Source organism: Nerophis ophidion, linkage group LG18 (assembly GCF_033978795.1).
Source record: "Nerophis ophidion isolate RoL-2023_Sa linkage group LG18, RoL_Noph_v1.0, whole genome shotgun sequence".
NCBI classification, from domain to species: domain Eukaryota; kingdom Metazoa; phylum Chordata; class Actinopteri; order Syngnathiformes; family Syngnathidae; genus Nerophis; species Nerophis ophidion.
This window is the reverse complement of record NC_084628.1, coordinates 21,063,275-21,077,717: the sequence shown is the minus strand read 5'-3', so window position 1 is coordinate 21,077,717 and position 14,443 is coordinate 21,063,275. Positions and strand designations below refer to the sequence as shown.

Here is a 14,443-nt window from a genome sequence, read left to right as displayed (position 1 = left end):
GGTGAACCTTGGAAACATTGGCACTTTTGGCAAAGCTTACCAAAATCGATGCCCTCTGACACTTTCCCTCTGGCGACGGAGAGCAGGATGGCTCCTCGACCGTTCTCGCACGCCTAAAGTTGGAGGCAGAGGTCAGAGGTGAGCGCTCTTTCGAGGAAATGATTGACGGTGACATGCATGACCTCCTGGTACTTCTCCAGCGCCATGCTGGTCTCGGCGGCGTCCTGCGTCTCGATGAATATCAGCTTGTTCTTCTGGATGTTCTCCAGAATGCCCTGCACACACACAAACACACAAATTACCACAACTTGACGTCATGCTACATTCGCCTGATGCTAACCGCCGCCACCGCGAGGAGCCCGCTAAACAGACACTGACCTGCTCGTACCAGGACGCCACAATGTTCTCCATGTAGACGTAGCTGGTAAAAAACGCCACGATGCCATCAGGAACAACAGCGGACATCTCCAGTAAGAGGTTGCCGTAGTTACGAATCACAGCTGGAAAAGGAACATTTTCAAAAAAGAGTTTAACGCCATTCAAAGATGTTTCCACTTACCAAAATCCTCTCTAGTCTCAAACTTGGAACTGAGAGCCACCTGGTCATTCCCCCTTCCAACAATCTGTGGAGACAAGACGATGGGATGAGACCGGAGTCACGGGGGGACGTGGCGAGTGTTGGACGCACCAGCGGGCAGAGACAGGTGCGTGCCAGCGTCATGGTGAAGGATGCCACCGTGACGGGCCGGAAGTCCAGGATGCGAGGGTAGATGTCCAGCGGGGACAGCGTCTGGCCGGGGACAGAAAGCTCGAAGTCACGACGACAAGATGAAGAGGAGGGCGAGCAACTTACACCCGAGGTTATGACCACCGACTGGAACCTCTGAAAGACCGGCTTGATGGCGATGGATGGGTCCATGCAGCTGAGGAGCGAGAAGACAGACCACACACACAGTCTTCAACATGTCAGAATTGTTGGAAAATACAGTCGTCCCTCGCGGTAAACACATTTCCACAAAGAAGGATTATTATTATCAAATCAAGTATTTTCATAGAGCATTAAAATTATTTTAACATGGAGCCCTCTAAACATAAAAAAACAGTCATATAGTCACCTTTTTACTCGCAATATAGTCGCCTTGAGTGTGTTCGACTGTGGATTACAGTATTCCCCCGAAGATCCTCCAAGCATCACCCTGCCTTTACAAAACGGCAACGAAGCGGAAATACTTTCACATTTTGGCTATTTCCTCTAAGTTAGAACTGGGCTTCCATTGTGTCCTGAGCAAGACACTTCACCCTTGCTCCTGATGGGTGCTGGTTAGCGCCTTGCATGGCAGCTCCCTCAATCAGTGTGTAAATGGGTAAATGTGGAAGTAGTGTCAAAGCGCTTTGAGTACCTTGAAGGTAGAAAAGCGCTATACAAGTACAACCCATTTATTATTATCATTTATTCCATGGGCTGAGACCACAGGTGTAAGTTTAGCCAAAAGTTGGTCCACTTTACCGTCGCAGCTACAACCATTAGCTGTGTTGTTAGCATTGTGTCTCCCACGTTGTCACGCCAAAGGCTCACTAACGTCACGTGGAGCTGATGTCGAAGATGAAGTGCATCAACACAGTTCATTTCCATTTCAAATGTGCCCGGACAGCTGCATACAGCCGTGGTGCACTGGTTCTAGTGCGTCTAGCGTCTTGGCTTTTGTTTATCACTCACATCAAAGTTTCACCAATGTAAGGATGGTTACTCCATCCAGTACCTGTTTTGGCACCAACCTAATCTCGCACAGATTGATGTATAATCCCAACATGCCTTGTTACGGTACCTGGGTTACGTGTTATGTCACGCTTCAGCATTGGCAATCACTCCAGCAGCACTGAGAGCGGACTCAGCCAAACTACCTCGAGCTAATGCTGCTATTTTAAATGCCAACAAAGAAATTTGACTCAAAAAAAAAAGTTCCTACGTAAGTAAAGTAAGACTTCACTTCACTAGCTTGATGCTAATATACATTGGCTTTGCTACGGATTAGCATTAACGAATTTGCATGGTGATTTCCACACCTTCAAGCGTGATAATGAAAAGTACCATTAAGATTCATGTAACAATCAAACAGCTGGTGTGTAATAAGTACAATACTTACAGTATGAACTTTTTTTTTTGGCACAACAAAAAACAAGACGTCATGAACAATACACTACTGCCATCTATTGTCTTGGATTTGCAATTTGATGTTATACTTGCAAATGAGATAAATAAAACTCAATATAAAGACACCAGTGACCATAATCAGCTCATTTTTAGATGTTCTAAAAAAACAACAAAAAAAACAATATTCTTTAACACAAGAAAGTACCGAAAATTGGTACTGTTGAGTAGGGCTGGGCGATATATCGATATATACAATATATCGCGGGTGTGTCTCTGTGCGATATAGAAAATGACTATATCGTAATATTCGAGTATACGTTCTCACGCATGACTTTTAGCTGCTGCGGGCATACACTTCAGGCTCTCCTCGCTCTTTCCTGTCTGTCATTCTCACAGACAAGCAGGCGCACATTCTTACATACGTCACACATCACATACATGCCCTCGCAGGGCAGAGAGCTAGCGGCGTGGCTAACGTTAGCTGCTAACGTAGCCGTACGAGAGAAAGAAGGTGCGGATCTGGTAACAAATGAAGGTAGACTTAATTCCCAAGAAAAACAGCAGGGTTTCCATCGTCTGGTGGTGATTCGGCTTCAAGTGGGAATATGTCAAACAGACAACCGTAATTTGTTGTCAAGTGTGGGGGGGGGGGGGGGGGGGCGTTGCTATACGAAGTAGCATTGCTGCTAATATGTAGCATCATTTATAAAGTCACTCGCTAGAGAATGAAGAGAATTTCATAACCTTAGTAACATACCACATAGTGAAGGACGAATACTATTTGATTTCGTATTATGCAGCTCATTTTTATTTGACACTTAAAATATCTCTGACAATCTTGCAATTTATGTTTTGGAAATGACTTGAATGTTTGTGCCATTGCTTAATAACTTTAATAAATACACTTTTGGTCAATTGACTTAGTTGTGATTTACCTCTCTGCATGAAAGTTTAAAAGTAGCATATATTAATGCAGTATGAAGAAGAATGATTTAATGTAGACACATAGAATCATCATACTGCTGTGATTATATGCATCAAGTGTTCATTCAAGGCCAAGGCAAAATATCGTAATATATATCGTATATCGCGATATGGCCTAAAAATATCGCAATATTAAAAAAAGGCAATATCACCCAGCCCTAGTGTTGAGTAACGGTATCGGTTCCCAGGTACCTAAAATTGGGACCATATTGGTTCAAATGTGAACAGTAGCCACCCCTACACCAATGTGTTCTTGATAAGGCAGGTGTTGTGCATCAAAAACTTTTTCTGCTAAAAGTTGGTTAGCTTGAGTGTTGCAGCGAAGATAGCGCCAAGATTAGCCACCGTGTTGTTAGCATTGTTCACCCTTAATATCTTATCGATTACAACAACAAAATAGAAAATGAGACAAAAATACTGCAGTATAACGCATACAACTTCATTAAATACTTAATGGAGGTCAAAAATATGTAGAAAATGCTTAAAAATGCCAAAGTTGACTGAAACGTAAAGTGATGGACCCGCCTACCTGAAGTGCAAGACGGGGTTGGCGATTGTTGGTGTCCGGTCCTCAAAGGGCTCGATGATGATGGTGAAACCTTTAGAAGGAGAAGAGTCCATCATGACAAGGCAGGATGACGTGGGAGCACCAGGACGGCGGCGAGCGCACCTTGGCTGTAAGTGCTGACTAGCGTGGCGAAGTTGGAGATGAGCGTGATGGCTGAGAAGTCAGCGATGTCTGCGATCTCCAGGGTCCGTAGCAATGACTGCAGACGCTCCGCACAAAACCTGCGGGGGCGACACAGGGCGTTGTTCCAATGAGAGAAGGGTGGAAAGTCACATGACACCAGGCCACGCCTCTGGAAGGTGCAGACCTGAGAGGCTTGCGGTCGATGCAGACTTTCTCAAAGATGTCTTTGAGGAACTGCGGGGCGCTCTCCTGAACGACGTGCTGCACCCTCAGACGGGACTTTAAATATTCCATGAAGCGCTTCAGGAAGCCCACAAAGTGCTCTGCGGTGCGGATGGTGCCGGGAACCGCCTCTGTGGCCAAACAAACGTCCAATCGGTCCATAAGGAAAACAAGAACGTGTGAAAATAAACAATACCTTGTAGGACCTCATCGGGCAACACGGGATTAGCGAGATACACGTCCGTTTCCCGGGCAACGTTGGCCTCCTTCAGGCCCTCCACCAGCCGCCGGTACTCCTCCTTCAGTTTGGCAGAGTCTGTCTCTTTGATCCTGTCACATGACAGGAAGTTGAATTATTATTAATATGCACTTTCTATTGAACATTTGACTTCAATGAGAAGTTGAATTGTGTTTAAAATCAACCTCTGAGGAATGTCACATGTTTTCAGTCACACATTTCAACATGTCTGACATCACCTTCATCAAGAATCCAACGAATCATCGCTCAAATCTTCATATTAGCAAAACATTTTGGAAGATTTTAAGTTTCAACTTTGTGGCAACTTTTGTTATTTTGAACCCTTTTTTTTTTACTTTTCACTTCCTATAGATGGAATGTGTCCAAATACTTTTGTCCTAATCAATGTAGTGATGTTTATTTTTGTCATCACAAAATAGAGTCAAAGCTGACTTGTGACAATCAGGACAGACAGTTCACATCAAAATAAACACACCATTTATTTTCTATTTTAGTCAAGTCATTTACAAAGTGTAAACATGCTGTGGGCTATAAGCTACTAGGAGGGAGCAGCTACACAACAGCTAAGCACACAATAGCACACGAGCTAGACATATGTAATAAGTGAACAATCTTGCAGTGTAAAACAGCACATTTGTCAATATAAACACATATCAAATAATCATGTTCGCATATTACTTACACATACAAAGTCTTCACGGTAGAAACCTTATAAAGTATCAAGTAACAAACGTGTCTGCATCATTCAACTCACTGCGTCATGAGCTTAACTTAAGGAATTATTTAAAAACGCAATTACAACTCCACTTCAACTGAAACGCAGCATAAGTCCATTCCTGATAATTAATAGTAATAATAATAAGATAATCTTCTTAGGTTTTTCATATTCTGTTATTTTCTATTTCCTTTATTGCTATTACTACAACAATACTATTAGTCTCTCATTGTGATGCATTATTTATATTTTACATTTATTTTTAAAAATGTTTACATACTAATTTTAGATGGCGTACATTTGAGTTGGCGTATTTCCCCCAATTCTCATACCATGCAAAGTTTTGTTATCGTCAATATAATGTATTTTTCTTTGTTGTTGTTGTTGTGAAGCACTTTGTGTTGCCACTTGCCTTTGTAAGAAAAGTGCTATTTAGATCGATGTTGACATTAAGCTGTCAAAACAACAACATTAAGTATACAATAATACACAATAGAAGAGCATATGTATTAATCAGTGAAACCAGTGCCAGCTGGTGTCCTACTTTACTTGTGTATGGTGCTCTGCAGCGTCTCCACGTTGCCCTGACAACGGTCCAGCGTCCGCCGGGTGATGTTGACGCTCATGGAGTCGATGCACACGTTGTCTGCGAGGAGAGGGAAACACAACAGCTCCTTCTTAAGGCAGGACATCTTTAAGGCCACTCAGTGTGCTGCTCAACCGCGTGTCGGAGTACAGAATCCGGTACTTTTTTGGCACAGACCAAATCTTGCAAGTTCACGTAAAATCCAACAGGGCCATTTTTCAGCACCAGGGTTGTGTATGATTTCATGTCACTTGGCGATCACTCAAGCAGCACTAAGAGCCCAACTCAGCCAAACTATCTCGAGGCAATGTTGCAATTTTCAATGCCAACCAAGAATTTCACTCATAAAATGCTCTAGCGTAAGTTAAGTAACGCACCGCATGCGCTACTTTGATGCTAAATATACATTAGCTTTGCTACTGACATGCTACTGATTAGCATTAGCAATTTTACATGGCAATTATAAACCTCCAAATGTGTTAATGAAAACTACAACTAAGATGCGCGTTACAATCAAACACCTGGTGTGCAATAAGTATAAGACTTACAGTATTAACACAAACGACTGAACTGACTTGCCAGCACATCATAAACTATACATTACTGCCATCTAACATTTTGAAATAGTATCTAAGACCCACAAATGTCACAATAAAACAAAATACAACAACTGGACAACAGTTATCATAATCAGCTAATTTTTAAATACAGTGTTCCATCATTTAACGCTGGGGTTACTTTTCAAGAAATACCTGCTGTAAGTGAAATCCGTGTAGTACAAGTTGATTTTTTCTCTTTCCGTTTTTATGTATTTTCGTTCATTATATATGTTTTACGTTTACGCTGTTTTTTTTCCTTTACTGTGCATGTTGTTTTATTTATTGTATGTTTTTTTCATTTACAGTAATGTACAGTATATGTATGCCCGCATCAAACAACTTTCTCAATTAGGCAGGCTGAACGCATTCAGTACTGTACAGGAGACGGCATGAAGAAGATTGATTGAGTGGTCTACACTCCCTTCACCCATCAGGAAACACACAATGCGCATTCATACACTGTTAAAAAAAAAGAGGAAGAAAAAAAAGCATGAGACACTGTAAAAAATTACACACGCACAAAAAAGTGTGTGTAACAGCAAGCTCGCGTAAAGTGAACCGTGTTGTAGCGACGGAACATTGCAATAAAAAAATTTCATTTATTATCAACACAAACAAAAGTACCGAAAATTGGTTCAGTTATCGCGAACTATGGTTGAAATGTCAACGGCACCAGTCACTAGTAGGAACCTTCTGTCAGTTAGCATCTGTTGCTAGCAGGAAGATCCCGAATATTTTCTGCTGTATTGACGTTCTTAAAAGAGCTGATGAACCATGACACTCACCGATGTTATGCGCCTCGTCAAAGACCACCACGGAGTTCTTGGCCAGCTCTTTGGACACCAGGTCGGCTATCTTGGGGTCGAGCAGGTAGTGGTAGCTGTACACCACGATGTTGGCGTGCAGGATCTGGTAAAGACAAAGTTACTGGGGGTGGGGTTGCGGCATTCTTTCACTTCCTGTCGGACGGTGGGTACCGCGTAGCGTGCTAGGTAATAAGGACACCAGCCTTTCCTGCGTCCAAAGTCCTTCAGGTCGTCCAGGTTGTAGACGGCGGCGGGTAGCGGCACCTGCCGGCCGACGGCGTCAAACTCCTGCAGGGAAATGCAGCAGGTTTATAGTGAGGAGCCAGCGACGGCTCACGCTGGCGGCGAAGTGGGCACCTCATAAAAGCTGCAGGAGGGCAGGTCGGGGTCGCTGTGACGCTGAGCACGGATGTACGACGCCGTCAGACTGTGACACTTCCCATCCACTTCCTTGCCGAAGCGCAGACTGCTCACCTGGAAGAAAACAAGGCCCTTTTTCCAAAATTCACAATTTTTCAGGATTTCATGGCCTTTTTTTTTTTCCGCAATTGAGACATATAAAGTGCTTAAATTTACAGCAGTTTTTTCACAAAGTTGCAGTTAAAGTTGCAAAGTTTGAGGCTTCTACCGCAAATACATTGAATTAACTTTTGATCTAATGAATTCCAAGTGTTCCTTGTAAATGTAACCTAAAACAATCACAGGCCTGCAACACAAATACTGTATTGATGTTTTATACCGCATAGACTTCAAAGTAGACACTAGATGGCAGTAAAATCCCCTACTCAGAGCTCTTTGTCAAAATGTTGTCATCCCTCCATCCATTTTCTACCGCTTATTCCCTTTCGGGGTCGCTGGCGCCTATCTGTGTTGGCCCTGCGATGAGGTGGCGACTTGTCCAGGGTGTACCCTGCCTTCCGCCCGATTGTAGCTGAGATAATTTAATCAATTAAAACTAATAATAATTACTGAAACAAACCCCACCAAATACTTCTTTATTGTGTGCTCTGTTGTCCACCAGATGGAGACATTCTCCGTGTTTATTTACACTAGAAAAGTGTTTGGCCATCTTAAACATCCATTCACAGTATGGTCCCACATATTTACCCCGCACATTTAGAACATTTGTGAACTGTTAAAAACTATCTATAGAGCTATTTTTGTTGGCAAATGACTGACGATGAGAAATTATCCTCACACTTCAACATCTCTAACATGTAAATACTGCCTCTCTGCTAGGTCAGCTTTGCAAGTGAAAATATGTTCATAATTATCTTACCTTTTGATTAACAAAGCAGAAATAAATGTAGGCAGCCAGCACACGTGTTTATATACAACATTACCCAGAAGGCTTAGCGGCGTAGACAGGAACCAGTTAGTAGGGGACCGAGCCATGCATAGGACAACATGAGAATTGGTTGAATCAATACGAATTGGTGCAATCGTGACATGCCAATTCCAGGAGGGACTAATTGTGATGTCTTTGAACATGATTTGAGGTTATGGCGCCCCCTTCTGCTGCGGCATGTTTTTGACAACTCACCTCAGGGTGGATGCAGAGGTTCTTCCGGGAGGAAAGCGCCAGAGCCAGGAAGTTGTTTCTCTCGCCCGTTTCTTTGGAACAAAACTCCATCAGCTTTCTGAGCTCCTCAACCACCTGAACAACAAGACAATCTCGTAAGCACTGGAATGTTTCCGCCCATACGCTGGTGTTGGAATCGGACGCACCTTCTCAATCTCAGGAACCGTTCTGGAGCAGTAGATGAGCTTGGTCACTTCCAGAGGAAACGCCTGAAGAGGCAGAATATTATTTAGTGAAGCTCTCGTGCCACGTTGGCGAGTCAAGAACGCTTCAAGTACCGTACAGTGGGAGCGTCACTCACCCTCTGGTACGCAACAATGAGGGACAACAGAGAGATGGTCTTCCCTGTTCCTGACGGCATCTCCAGGACGGCATGACCCTGAATGTACGCGGAAAGGCCAAGAAAGAATCATGGCGTGAGGACCATCAAGTCGTCTAACAAATCTACGGTGGCAAACACAGCAGCGTTCAAACGCTCCAAACCAGAGGTCTCAAACTTTTTCCACTGAGGGCCGCACACTGAAAAGTCAAAGCAAAGCATATTTTTTTCCAAACCAATACAATATATAGATTATTTTAACATGTAGGACCACCCTTCAAGTTTGGTCCTGGGGACCCAAAAGGGTTTCGGTCATAAAAATATATATATTTTTAAATATTCTACGCTTACATTTCTAGATCAACTTCGGTCGGGTCTGTCGATATAAAGGATAAAATAAATGTTCTTGAATTTGTTATGCTGTTTTTGTCAAACATATGTTCTTAATAGCAAAAACTTTTTTTCCAAAAATGTTTTCTAATATTTGATGTCAGGTAATTGGGGCCTTAAATAGGACAATAATTCATAACAACATAGATTTTTTTTTTTTTTTTTTTTTTTGCAATGACAGTTTAAAAAAATCCAAGATGACCTTATTAATAAAAGTGTTAAAAATCTGTAAATTTTAAAATTAACTTTCAACACCTAAATCTCTGCATCAACTTCGGATTTATCCGCCGATTGTATAACTCTGTATTATTTTCCAAGTTAATTGTTTTATGCCCTTTTATTTAAAAAAAAATAAAAATGTTTTTCAAAATGGCAAACAAAATACGCAGTGTTTCCCCCCCAAAAAAAAAAATCAAAGTGGACTATTAGATGTTAAGTAATTCAATAGAGTAATAATTCATAACATTGATTTTAATTAGGGCTGGGCGATATATATCGATATACTCGATATATCGCGGGTTTGTCACTGTGCGATATAGAAAATGACTATATCGTGATATTCGAGTATACGTTCTCACGCAGCTGCTTTTAGCTGCTGGCATTACACTACGGGCTCTTCCCACACTTTCCTGTCTGTCCTTCTCACAGACAGCAAGCGCACCTTCTTACATACGTCACATACTGTCACGTGATACGTCACATACGTATACGCCCTCGCGGAGCAGAGAGGTAGCGGCATGGGTAACGTTAGCTCTGATGCAAGTGGTAATACGAGAGAAAAAACATGCGAATCTGGTAACAAATGAAGGAGGAATTAATTCCCAAGAGAAATAGCAGGGAGTCCATTGTCTGGCGGTGGTTTGGCTTCAAGCGGGAATATGTCGAACAGACAACCGTAATTTGTCAAGTGTGGGTCAAAAGCGTTGCTACAAAAAGTAACATTACTGCAAATATGTAGCATCATTTGAAAAGTGAGCATATACTAATGCAGTAAAACGAGAATGTTTTAATGTAGACACAGAATCATCATACTGCTGCATCAAGTGTTAATTCAAGGCTAAGGCAAAATATTGAGATATATATCATGTATCGTGATATGGCCTAAAAATATTGAGATATTAAAAAAATGTAAGATCGCCCAGCCCTACTTTTAATAAAAAAATATTTCAAGCAATGACAGATTTGGGGGGAAAAAATAGTCTGCATGGCAGCTTTGTGTTATTAAAGTCAACATTGCAACTTTTACTGTTACATTTCACCTTTTTTCTCTTTATTTCACATTCTCATTCCTTTGTTGTTTTAAATATTGTATATAAAATGAGCCAAAGGCCGTTAAAAAAAAATCAGTTGTGGGCTGCAGGTGGCCCTTAGCTCACATTTTTGACAGCGGTGCTCCAAACAAAGAACATCTACAAATCCAATACAACAGATACAAGAGAGAAAATGTTGTCCTTGTTGAACCCTTCAAGATATTTTTGTTTTAATTATCATACTGCAACCAGCGTACCGTATTTTCTGGACCACAGGGCGCACCGGATTATAAGGCACACTGCCAATGAGTGGGTCTATTCAGGTCTTTTTTCATACAAAAGTCGCACCGGATTGTAAGGCGCATTAAAGGGGTCATGTTAGGATTTTTTTTCTGAATGAAAAACACTTCCTTGTTTACATGTACATAACATGTAATGGTGGTTCTTTGGTCAAAATGTTGCATTGATTATGTTTTACCGACGATCTTTATGTCGCTTTTTGACAGTCGCTTCAGGATGCGCCGTTTTGTGGGCGGTCTTATTTATGTGGCTCAGCTTCGACAGCGTCTTTTCCCCGTCATCTATGTTGTAGCACAGTAGAGTGAGTTGAAGAAGTGTCAAAAGATGAAGCTAATTGTTTTAATGACATTCAGACTTTACTTAAATCAACAACGGAGCAGCATCTCCTCATCCGTGGCTCAGTACTGCAACAACGCCGGAAATGGATCCGGGGAAAAAACGTCCAACCGAAACTCTCTAATAACTAAAGTTCCTTTGGTGAATTATGTAAAACTACTACACCGATATGTTTTAGTGCTTCCATAGCGAGATACAAGTTAGTTTATGTGGACCCCGACTCAAACAAGTTGAAAATCTTATTCGGGTGTTACCATTTAGTGGTCAATTGTACGGAATATGTACTGAACTGTGCAATCTACTAATAAAAGTTTCAATCAATCAATCAGAACTTTACACTACTTTATATTAGAAATGGCAACAGCAGAACATGAATGTTCCATTACAAGGAAATAGTGAAAAAGAAGCTTATCGACTAAGGTATCACCACAGACTACAGTGGCGGATGTGCGCAAATTTTCACGACTTATGCAGATCTCAAAAGCACATCAGAGGATAACAAAAGTTATTTTTGCATAATATTGCGAAACAAAACGCCAGGTAATATGTCCGCTAATGTGTGCCATTTTGCAGTCCTTATACACACACACACCATAGTAATACTTGCATCTCTGACTATGGCAAACGTAATGGGTGGACAATTTATCAAGCAGTGTGGCCTCAAAGTCGTACTAAAAACTTTTTGACAGATTTTTGTTTACTGTATGTAACATTATTTATTTTCAATTGAACATTCAAAGTTTTGGTGTTGTTTACTGCCGTCATATTTCAGTCTACACGAATCTCTTATGTGTGACTACCATCTACTGGTCACACTTATTACACCATGTACCAAATAAAATTGCTTCGAGGTCTGTAATCACAACCACAATTATTCCGTACATAAGGCGCACTGTCGGTTTTTGAGAACATTAAAAGGATTTAAGTGCGCCTTACAGTCCAAAAAATACGGTACATAGTTAATGCCAGCATTAAATGTGACCAAGCGATTAACAAAACCTTATATGTTTTCATTTAGCCTCGCAAACTTCCAATGTCTTCCGTGAGCTTGCAGCATTTCTCCCATGCAGTTGTTATAATGGTTTGTGGGCGTTTGCAGCATTTTCTTTTGCATTTGTTTTATTGTGTTTTTGTTTTACGATAACTTTTTGATCAATTATCATGTTGCTCAATACAACATTGCAGGTATGTTTTGCACTACCTGACCAACTATATCAAACATGAGGTGGACGCGGGCAAATACTGCGGCATGGTCATGCTGGACCTTCAGAAGGCCTTTGACACCGTAAACCACGCTATACTGTTGGATAAGCTTAAAACAATTACATTTGATAAAACCTCATCGAGCTGGATGTAATCTTACTTGGAGGGGAGGAAACTGGTGGTAGAGGTGAACGGCACCGTGTCCCCTCCCCTCTCAGTAAGCTGTGAAGTCCCCCAAGGCAGTATATTAGGGCCTTTACTGTTCCTAATATACGTAAACGACATGTCATCAGCATGCAGCTGTGATTTGTTCCTGTTTGCGGATGACTCGGCCCTGCTGGTACAAATCACAGGTGGAAAAAATCCTCAGTGCCGAACTCTGTAGAATATGCACCTGGCTCGCTGACAATAAGCTATCCATAAATTTAGGTAAAAACGGAATCTATCCTATTTGGGTCCCAAATCAACCTTAAGAAAGTCAGTGACTTCACTATTAAAGTGGGTGACATTGTTATCACCAGGAAAGATGAGATCACCTACCTAGGTTCCATTCTAGAGGCTAATCTTTACTGTGATAAAATGGCAACAAAGGTAATCAAAAAGGTTAGCCAACAAACACGATTTCTCAACAGAATCTCCTCTCTGGTCAACAAAAGCACCATGACGATTCTAGCAGGAACTCTCATTCAACCCTTTTTCGATTATGCATGCCTCCTGGTACCCCAGCACCTCCAAAACCCTCAAATCAAGACTCCAAACATCCCAGAACAAGCTAGTCAGGTTACTTATAGACCTCCACCCCAGATCACACCTCACTCCAACCCACTTCTCCAAAGTCGGCTGGCTCAGGGTGGAGGACAGAGTAAAAAAAAACTTACAATGAGCCTAGTCTATAAAATTCACTACACCTCCCTGATACTGAAGTACATGTCAAACTGCTTCCATAACATAAATGACGGCCATAACCACAACACCAGGGGGAGCTCCACAAACCACGTTAAATCCATATTCCGATCTAACAAAAATCTTAAGTCATTCTCTTTCTAACCCCATCAATGTGGAATGCACTCCCAACAGGTGTAAAAGTAAGTGCATCTCTATCCTCTTTCAAAACAACACCTCCTGGCAACTTCAAACCTTTACTAATACCCTCCTCCATTCACATCCCATCTCCCCGGATTGTAAATAACCTAATGTAAATAATAAAATGTGTTTCTAATGTATATACTTGTTCTTATGCTATCTGAGCTCACTATGTTCACTGCTCGCCATACATATCTTACGAAGTAAGACCTACACTGTTTCAATGTCCATTTCTCTGTTGATGCAATCGTTGATGACTGAAGTACTGATGTCAACCAAGGCTCCTCATCCCACCCCCGGATTGTAAATAATGTAAATAATTCAATGTATATACTATGATGATTAACTTGTGTGATGACTCCATTATACTGATCGTATATATTTGTACCATGAATTGATTAACGTGGACCCCGACTTAAACAAGTTTAAAAACTTATTCGGGTGTTACCATTTAGTGGTCAATCGGGCGGAATATGTACTGAACTGTGCAATCTACTAATAAAAGTTTCAATCACGCAATCAAACTCCCACCTTAGCGTCCAGCGTCCGCTTCAGTTCCAGCATGTAGGAGTATTGTTCAGGATAAATGTAATCATATGGGAAATACACCAGCAGACCGTCGATGTTGAGTCTGAAATTAAAAATAAGTTCTTAAATAGTCGGACTTGTGTTGTTGTCGTTAGTTCGCAGGGTCTAGCGAAAGAGGCAAACCTTGAGCAGTGAAGCAAGGCTAACACAACTAGCTGTGTACCTTTCAGGCTTGCAGGCGTTAAACTAACCTGCAAAACATGATATATAATGGTCGTAAAACTGTTTGAAATACTCACTTCATTGTTGCCGAATGTCCTCTCTTTTTTTGACGATGACTTCAGCTGAAGGTCCTTATGACTTAATTGTTTGTTGTGAGACACCGGTGCATCTAGCGTCTTATTCGTTTCCTTTGACCATGTCAGTGGTTTTACTGCC

The 14,443-nt window shown here is 41.5% G+C and overlaps 1 protein-coding gene across 2 annotated transcripts in view; it reads right to left on the bottom strand.

Annotated features, from left to right (window-relative positions):
* ercc2 (excision repair cross-complementation group 2) overlaps window positions 1-14,443 on the bottom strand; it is a 17,788-nt gene extending 3,345 nt beyond the window's left edge. The window contains exons 1-19 of one of the 2 annotated variants that reach the window (XM_061877565.1): window positions 14,305-14,443; window positions 14,009-14,108; window positions 8,898-8,975; window positions 8,743-8,805; window positions 8,558-8,671; window positions 7,372-7,488; window positions 7,186-7,302; window positions 6,994-7,117; window positions 5,573-5,669; window positions 4,246-4,379; window positions 4,012-4,180; window positions 3,807-3,925; window positions 3,666-3,735; window positions 854-923; window positions 689-790; window positions 560-623; window positions 379-500; window positions 183-275; window positions 41-113 (exon numbers count right to left, since the gene is read on the bottom strand). In XM_061877565.1, coding sequence (XP_061733549.1) covers window positions 41-113; window positions 183-275; window positions 379-500; window positions 560-623; window positions 689-790; window positions 854-923; window positions 3,666-3,735; window positions 3,807-3,925; window positions 4,012-4,180; window positions 4,246-4,379; window positions 5,573-5,669; window positions 6,994-7,117; window positions 7,186-7,302; window positions 7,372-7,488; window positions 8,558-8,671; window positions 8,743-8,805; window positions 8,898-8,975; window positions 14,009-14,108; window positions 14,305-14,309 — 1,831 coding nt within the window. In that variant the 5' untranslated portion in view covers window positions 14,310-14,443. Of the gene's footprint in view, window positions 1-40; window positions 114-182; window positions 276-378; window positions 501-559; window positions 624-688; window positions 791-853; window positions 924-3,665; window positions 3,736-3,806; window positions 3,926-4,011; window positions 4,181-4,245; window positions 4,380-5,572; window positions 5,670-6,993; window positions 7,118-7,185; window positions 7,303-7,371; window positions 7,489-8,557; window positions 8,672-8,742; window positions 8,806-8,897; window positions 8,976-14,008; window positions 14,109-14,188 lie in introns of both variants that reach the window. The other variant, XM_061877566.1, reaches the window with a different exon arrangement.